The sequence below is a fragment of the Mesitornis unicolor genome, unplaced genomic scaffold (genome assembly GCF_000695765.1).
Source record: "Mesitornis unicolor isolate BGI_N332 unplaced genomic scaffold, ASM69576v1 scaffold37359, whole genome shotgun sequence".
Taxonomy (NCBI): domain Eukaryota; kingdom Metazoa; phylum Chordata; class Aves; order Mesitornithiformes; family Mesitornithidae; genus Mesitornis; species Mesitornis unicolor.
The window spans coordinates 5,512-14,253 of NW_010207303.1; the positions used below are offsets into that span (position 1 = coordinate 5,512).

At 44.0% G+C, this 8,742-nt stretch overlaps 2 protein-coding genes across 2 annotated transcripts in view; one reads left to right on the plus strand and one right to left on the minus strand.

Moving 5' to 3' along the window:
* Nucleotides 1-1,562, plus strand: part of LOC104546646 (taste receptor type 1 member 3) — a 4,949-nt gene extending 3,387 nt beyond the window's left edge. The window contains exons 5-6 of the mRNA XM_010192083.1: nucleotides 1-117; nucleotides 637-1,562. The exon at nucleotides 1-117 is cut by the window's left edge and continues 4 nt beyond it. Of these exons, the coding sequence (XP_010190385.1) occupies nucleotides 1-117; nucleotides 637-1,562 (1,043 nt within the window). The remainder of the gene's footprint in view (nucleotides 118-636) is intronic.
* Nucleotides 1,563-4,085: 2,523 nt separating this feature from the next.
* DVL1 (dishevelled segment polarity protein 1) overlaps nucleotides 4,086-8,742 on the minus strand; it is a 23,637-nt gene continuing 18,980 nt past the window's right edge. The window contains exons 12-13 of the mRNA XM_010192084.1: nucleotides 5,364-5,448; nucleotides 4,086-4,257 (exon numbers count right to left, since the gene is read on the minus strand). Of these exons, the coding sequence (XP_010190386.1) occupies nucleotides 4,086-4,257; nucleotides 5,364-5,448 (257 nt within the window). The remainder of the gene's footprint in view (nucleotides 4,258-5,363; nucleotides 5,449-8,742) is intronic.

An 8,742-nucleotide genomic window follows, 5' to 3' on the forward strand; every position in this document is an offset into this window, starting at 1 on the left:
CCACATCAGAGTGCTTCAGACACTGTAAACCAGGACAATTCAGGCAAATAAAGGGGTTCCACTTCTGCTGCTATGACTGTACAGACTGTCCAGAAAACACCTTCTGGAGCAGTAAAGGTGAGATCTGAAAAATTCAATAGCTTTAACTGTCTGTGTTATGTCTATGCACCGGTTGAGGTCACACAGAGCTGGTAAGGACCAGTTGTGAGCTCTTCCCCCATGAAGCAGTGCCAGGGCAGAGTATTTTCCTCCCTTTTCTGCTGTGTGTTGCTCAGCCTTCCTCTACAGATCTTCAGTGGGAAACCTTTCTCTGTTGATCCCAAAGGGAATGCACAAGGTCAATGGGTATGTTTTATCTCAAGAAGTAAGAGGGAAGGGTATGATGGAATTCTGGGACCTTTTGGGAGCTGGTGATCCTTCCTGGGGAAGGGAAAGGGAGCCAAGAAATATGTGGATCCTTTTAGGAGGAGGGTGGAGAAGTAGAGGCAAAAAAGGAGATTGAACTATCACAAGCACTGGAGATCCAATACAGTTGTGAAGGGGGGAAATAGGCAAAGCAGCACCCAAACCAGTTACCCAATTCATGGCTGCACTCCGCTGCAAGGTGCTCATCAACTTCTCACTGCTACTTTGCAGACAGCTCCACCTGCACCCCTTGCCCAGAGCACCAGTGGTCCCCTGTCCAGAGCACACGCTGTTATGACCGCAGCGAGAGATACCTCTTTTGGGACGAGCCGCTCACCGTCGCCTTGCTAACGCTGATGTCCATCACCGTATCCCTGACTGGTTTGACAGCAGTGCTCTTTGTGAAGAACCTCGAGACTCCCCTCGTGCAAGCTTCTGGGGGCAAACTGAACCTCTTTGCCTTGTTCACGCTCATGCTGCTGTGTCTCAGCTGCTGCCTCTATATAGGGAAGCCCAGTAACCATCTTTGCATGATCCAGCAGATAGTCTATGCCCTGTGCCTCAATGGCTGTTTCTCCACCTTCTTCATCAAGTCCCTCGAGATCATCCTTGTGACTGAGTTCCCTCGCTGTGCCCCCACCTTCTTGCACTGGGTGACCCAGAGGAGGGCCTGGCTCCTTGTGGCTTTGTGCCTCCTCACTGAGACCTTGTTCTGTCTCTGCTACCTTCGCTTGGGCCCTGACTACCTGGTGGCTGATTACAAGTCACTGCCCACTGAAGTTCTGCTGGTGTGTAACACAAAGTCCTGGTTTGCCTTTGCCCTGTTGCATGGCTACAACGGCTGCGTGGCCTTCGTCTGCTTCCTGTGCACGTTCATGGTGCAGACTTCTGGCAAGAAGTACAACGTTGCCAGGGGGATCACGTTTGCCATCCTCATCTACTTCATCATCTGGATCTTCTTCATTGCTATTTTCGCCACGCTGAAGACAGTCCTCAGGTCTGTTACTCAGATTGGTACCATTTTGACAACCAGTGTGGGTATCCTGGGGGCCTACTACATCCCTAAATGCTACATCATCTTGCTTAAGCCTGATCTGAACACAGTGGATTATTTCCAGAATTCAGTCAAAGAGGAGCCAGAGGAGGATTCTCAATAAACGGGCAATAAACCAGATCTGTTGTCAGCTCCTCCTTAGTAGAAGCTGGCTGTATTTTAATAATTTTGTTTATGATGACTCTATAAGCTATGGGCCCAGGCACAATCACCATAAAAATACAGCCTTATCCCCTAGGCTGAACACTAGGACCAGAATTGTTAAGCTGCAGAAGCACAGGGCTCTACTCAGTGAGCTAAAGCAAAACGGCCCCAGCAGAGCTGTACCCATCCTCTCTGGAGCTAACCACCCATTTCATCACATGCAAGGAGCCAAAAGCAGGTTCAGTGAAGCAAACAACTGTACTGATATTTCATATGAATCTCTCTCAGGTCTGGCAATCTGACCTAGAAGTCTCACCCAGAGCGTTCCTGTAAAGACCACTGGTAATTTCCACTTCTTATTAGCTAGATAACTGCTCCAGAGATCCATTAATCCTTTCCCAGGTCTTGTAAGAACTTCCAAGTATATTCAACAGCACAGAAATAATAACTAGAAAAACAGAAGGGAATCATCTGAAGAGATGTGAGATTACAGACCACAAATAGAAATCCTTGTGATTAGGTAATGATACCGAGTACCTGTCTACACAGCATCCTCTATGAAGACCTAGCGAGCAACACCACAAATCACAGCTCCTGTGAGATACTGGGAGGAGCTGAGGAGGGGGAGGTAACAGACAGGGAGGACCAAAGGTCCTGCACACTGCTCTAAGTGCAGACTGTACACATCTATGTGTGTTTGTGCACTTGCTTTATTAAAAGTGGAGTCAATGACATCCTGCAGCTCTGGGTCTCTTCTCTGATGGTACGGTCAATGCAAACTTGGCACCATCTAAGTCGTGAAACTGTATGGCTCTAATGGCCACCAGGATCCTTAGCCAGCCCTAAATAAGGTTTTGTGCCAGAACATACCAGGCTAAGCACGGCTCCTGACGACAACCATTGCTCTTCCAGTTCACGACATCCTCAGCACATGAACTGAGAACTGGCCCTTAGGTATCATGGAGTGTTGAGACAAAACACAAACAGCAACTTGTGTTTCTCAAGAGATTTCCATTTCTTTCCAAGTCAGAATCTCAGTAAACCTGAGATAACCTCTTCAGATAAACCTCTTCAGATAAACTATATTGTAAAAGTTGAATATTACAATGGAAATATTTCTCATAATTTCACACTTTTTCAGTATGAAATTCAGTTTTGCTATCACTGTTGTGGAATAAAAAGCTGAACTCTTCAAAGTCAATGTTTCAATTTCTCTTAAGTCATGTTTTCTATGGAAAAAAAAAAACATTTTTAAATTTTCTTGACTACTTTGTCACAAAATCCATAGAAATCATTCTGGTCTAAAGGCAGCTGTATGCATGATATCAAGAGTATATTACCCATTCAAATTTCAACTCACTCATTTGTGTTTCATTAACGTGCGTTTGCAAAGAACATGGAAATACGGCCAAGACACAGGGAAATGAATGGTGTGCAAATCACACTATCCAAAGTCACAGCAAAAGGTTCCTCCCATCACAGAAAACATGCAAAGACCACCAGAAACACTGCTTACTTATTGGAAGTTTACTCATCAATTCAGCTCAATAAAATAATTTGCAAATTAATCTAAAGCAGGCAATATTTTCATTCTTGAGCGAGCTTTTTGATGCACTGCAAAGGCAGCTGTCCTAGATTTCTGTAGCCACCTGCATATAAAACTCTCCTGCCATAGTGAAAAAGGTGAAATATTTGACAAAAGTACTCCTCGGTGTGATTAAAGAGAGCAAAAATCTGACCTGAAGCCTGGAAGTCCTTGTTTCTGGAGCCTGCAGCAACTCCATGAGCATACTGTTGCACCTGAGAGTCTCAGCAGTACTCCTCACTTCAGTGCTGTCATTTCATAGCAGAGAAGCAGTAACTTTTGATCATCGTTCCAGAAACAGAGAAGGAAATAATCAAATTTACCCCTATCACTTCTCTTTCTGGCAATCTCTGGCACAGCAAGGCAAGAGGGAGGAAGGGAAAGCAGCTGATTAAATTGTTCAACCAAATCCAGTCACCTGCAGACAATTCATACCAGGTCAGCTGGAGTCCATCAGGCTCTGCAGTAAAAGGCTGCAAGAGCATAAAATTCTGAGCATTTAATAGTCACATAAGTGGGAAAATGCTGGCTAGACCAAAACAAATAGAGTTTGAAAGGGAGAATATGGGAAACTCTGCTGCAATTTCTCATAGGCTCTTATATAACTCTGCCACAGAATTGTGTTGTTCATAATGGGTGCCTCCATAAATAATGACTACTTTGTCTCTCCCTTTGCTGCTTGAGCTCTCCCAGCTAAGAGGGAATCTGTCTCATCAAGCTGTGGTTGCTCCTTGCACATGAATCACCTCAGACCTTATGTGGAGGCTGGGTGTCCTTACACTGCGTGACAACTACACCGTGGTTTAAGGCTTACCAGTGAGTCTGCAAAGTGGTGTCCTACTGATCCTAGCTTGTCTCTGCTGGAGTTTGTGCACAGAGTCCAGAAAATGGGAATATTCACAAGAAACAGCTCAATACTCTGATGGGTTCCATCAGCAGATTCATCTCCTGGGTCTGCAGGCAGGAAAACTTGTTCCAGCTCATGTCTTTGTAACAGGACGTATCCTCCAGCTGACTTTCACTGCCACAGACTTTCTTCAGCCTTTCCTGTGTACCTACTCCTGCCAGGCTGGGAGAGGGAGAAGCTCAGTAATTAAGAGGTAGGGTAATTTAAAGGGAACAGACAACTTCTGCACCAATGTATTAGTCATTAGCTCAAAGCTACAGCACTTCTGATGAATGGCAGGGTCTCGTGTTTCCAGCCAGATGTCATTAACCTGCACGGATGAGTCAGACCCTGCACTTCAATCATCTGTGACCCAGTTTATCCACGAACATTGACAGGGTTCCTGTCCTACTTTGAACTGTAAGCACTTTTGAAGCACCAGTAAATCACAGAGCTCCCAGCTGCCTACCATTAGCTCCTGAGGAATCTTCTGTCGAGGACAAAACTTCAGTGTGGCAGGGGAAAAAGAGTGAGATTCAAGCAATATTTCACCATTCTTGAATAAAAGATAACGCAGTAGTGCAAAGAACTGAAGACATAGACTGTGGTTATCACATAAAATTAAAAGCTTTTTAGTGTTTAAAATAGCATTTACACATAAGCAGCTATATATTAACTATACAGACACTTGGGTTTTAATACAATATCTACAAAAAAGAATTCAATTATGCAATAGACATTTAACAGGAACAGTGCAGTCCATGCTAGTAAGAGGTCACTCTTTGAGTAGAACCAATTCTAGAATAGGTGATAGTCTGGGTTTTCATTATTCAAAATCATGTAACTTTGTTCCTCTACTGTACATAAAATTCTTTACATGTGTTTCTAATCACTGATTAGAATTAATAATTTTAAGTCAATCTCATTACAATCCAGTTAAATGCAAAACAAAAACAATTACATCAACTCATGAGCCGTCAAGTCTCAAGATGGGACTGCCTATTTGAAGAGAACAAAAATAATACCAAAAGTCAATGTCTGTGCATCATTGCTTGCCATCCAATACACCTTTGGATAAAGTGTCCAGGGGACTGTTACCGTTGAGAAGTAGATTTATTAACAGGAGGTAAAAGACAACAGCAGTGCTTTTAAGACTGTTTGCCAAAAAACTTACTCCTCAGAGTTAATACACCAGGTGGGTACACTGCCCCTACAGACACTGCCTCCTTTGGATAGGAGATGTCACCCAAACCATTTTCTCATCGTTTTCGGTGCTCTTCCACACATACCTGTTAGTCCTCGTTGAAAGCTGCTCGCAGGTATGCACGAACGTCAAGCTCAGCTGCAGAGCACAGGCAGATGTTGAGCCTCTCACTTGGGGAATAAAAATGTCAACTGTTTAAGGCTCTCGTTCTGGGGTTGTTTCAATGCCCTATGTAACAAAACCATCGCTTCTCACCATAGTTACAGGCACAGGTCACACATTCTAGAGCCCACCCAGTGCCAGTTACTTGACATTAAAAGCAGAGAGAAAATTCAGGCCCTGGTGAGTGAAGCGGACAGTTCTGCAGGGCTCCAGCCTTTGAAATCTCTTCCACCTGGCACAGCACTGCGAGCAGCTCCATTGGCATCAGTGGCACTTCCTTCTGCGGGCAGGACTGCACCCCAAGGAGAAACTTGCACCGTTGGGCCCCAAGGCCCCCTTGTTGCAAAGACACACGCACAGGCATTGAAAGCCAAGGATGGGATTTGGGCAATCTCCTGTCCTCATTTACTTCTGAAAATTAAAAGCTAGCAATGTTTCAGGCCTAACTTTCCATTCACTCAAAGCAGCCTCTCCACTGCACACTACCAAGCTTTTGTTTGACACACAGTGGCCATTACGTATTGCACTGTTCACAGAAGGGGCATTTACATTCTCCTGCTGCTCTCTGTGAGTAGCAGGTTCTCCACGCTGTACAGCATTAACCAATCAGCACATCTGTCAGGACACTCAGAGCGCTCAGCACTTGTCCGAAATGGGTGCCTTTTTGGGGGTGAAGCCATTTCAGGCTGGATTTTGCAGCCTGATTTCCTCGGCAGACGAGCGCTTTCCCACACCTATGTAATGCACCATCAGCCACATTCCAGAGCTACCCACAAACACACAAGTATATAACACAGGCGTTTCAACATAGCAGCAAAGACCAGCAAGACACAGAACAGTTTCTGCCAACAGCATAACAAGAAGACAAAAAAAAAACCCCTGCAGGTGTGTAAACTGCAACTCCTGAAAAGACGTGAGAAAATTAAACACATTTCTTTCATGAGTGAAAGCTCAGCCCCCAGCTTTAATCTCTTTTGGAAATATCTTCTTAAAATGACAGTCTTTTCCTCCAGCCCTGTAAGTTCTGCCTTAAGACAAAGTGGGCCAGAAAGATCGTAATATATAAAGGACCAGAAAAGTTAAAATCAATTTAAAAGTAGAACCACTAGTGATTGTCAGTAAAGTCACAGACTCCTTAACAGTGTCTCCTGGAGACATAGCACGATTCCAGAATTCTTTTACCCTGATTTATTTCACTGCTTTGAGTGTCAAACTTTCAAAATAGTTTATACTGAGTTTAGTCAGCATCTTTGCTGCGTTATTGGGAGGAGGAAAGGAAAAGCACCGTCAAGCTTCAGGTAGTGCCGTTCTTTTGAACGAGCCATCTCCAACTTTGCAATCTATCCCAGCCCATCAGATGGGTTATGATAAAAGCACCGCTTTCAGAAATGTTACGTAGCTTTTTGGGAGATTTTTGTAAGGAAAACTGTCCAAAACCACTCAGCTAGTTTAGAAGCCCAGTAACTGGAGTACCTAGTCCGAGTGACACAGTTTCCTCAATGCCTGGCTCCCTTCGGAAAGTGGGACTTCATTCTCCAGTCAACACAGACATTTGAAAACGTTGCTCTGACTTCTGTAAAAGGGATGTGATTACACACGGAGCAAAAATCCATCAGAATGAACAACATACGAAACAGTCTGAAGAGCAGTTTTTCAGGGTGACAAAGGAAAATGAAACGACATGTACACAGTGAGAAAGACAAGTTCTCTTTTGACATTCATATCGGATACTCACACTACCCATAAAGCATGGAACGTAACAAAAAGAAGCTTCTTACCAGTGAAGAAATTGCTTATATACAGTAAAGACTGATTTTAAAGCACCTGTTCTAAAACCTGCCAGAAGCAGGTGTCTCACAAGAGGATTTAACTGAGGCACGGCCCCGTGGTGAAATGCCACCAAGTGACTGCAGCTTCACACCTATTTCTGAAGTGAGGGTGTGCTCTTACCATGCCCTCATTCAGATAATTTAAAAAAGCTCCTCAAATGTCAGTGGAGGTTCCTGAACGTACTTTGATCAAGTGTCCATAGCCTTAGAGCGAAAAATGCTGGGGATACACAAGAGCAGTTGTTTAAGTCAAAGCTCCCCAGCAGGAGCTTTAGCACGGGTCTCGCTCTGCGTCAGGTATGAAGATGTATTCATTGTACCTTTTATGAACTCCTCTCAAAACACCTCTCACCTCTCTGCTAACAGCTGGTTCTGTGTTCAGAACACGTTCCCCTGGGTAACACTGCAATTGGCATTAGACATCTCCAGGTTTCTATTTCAAAAAAAAAAAAAAAAGAGAGAAAGATACTGCTCAGAAATCAAGAACGGAAAAAGAGGTGATCAAAATGAACAGCCATGTCCCAGTGGGAGCCAGGATTTACCTACATCTGTGCTAGAAGGGGATAAATATCCCCTTCAGAAGGGAAAAGCTGCAGCTACGCTAACAGAATGGCATAGCAGCGATTGTCCTATTTCTGTGGAAACAGCTTTTAAAACCTGTAAGCAAGTGCGCATTACAACCAGAAGAGACAGCCACATCTGTCAGCAGGGACGTGACTGAAATGCCCAGGAACGGACTGCAGCTACAAAGTCACTATCATGATCCTAAATGAAACAGCTTTACAAGTTCTGCACAATGAACACGTACAGCAGCAAGACTCCACCACTCCCTCGACAGAATACTACCTAAAATAAAATAATAAAATAAATCGATTTATACTCCCTAGTCAGCAGAAGAAGGTAGTAGCCACAGCTTTGCCTCCTGCTAGGAATTGGTTTGAGCCTGCTCCTTTCCAAGCACGGGTTGTCCGTACGCTTCCAGCACAGCACTGCTCAGAGCGCCGACTGATGCAGCCAAGAAACAGCATCGCAAGGCAGTATCACAGATACCAGCCAACGGTCATTTTTTTTTTCCTTGTAAGAGAAAAAGCAGGGAAAAATAAAAGTGCTACTATGCATTATTGGAAATTTAGAAGTCATGGGAAATAATAGTCCTTGAATCAGCCCAAAAGATACGTTAATTGCATTGAAGTAGGTGCCACAATTACCAAAGCTCATTAAGATGTGAATATACACCAGCCATTCACAATCAGAAACAAGAGGTGTGGGGCAGGAAGGATAAAGAAAAGATGCCATCAATTTGCTGATATTTAACAATCCCAGGAGATTTTTCTAATTTTTTTTTGTGTTTTGTTTTGTTTTGTTGATTTTTCTGCAACACAATTGCAAACCAGGAAGGTGTGACATGCAAGACAGCCAAGTTTCTTCCGTTAAGTGTTCGACAACGACCAAATTGCCCACCCACCCCCTAAA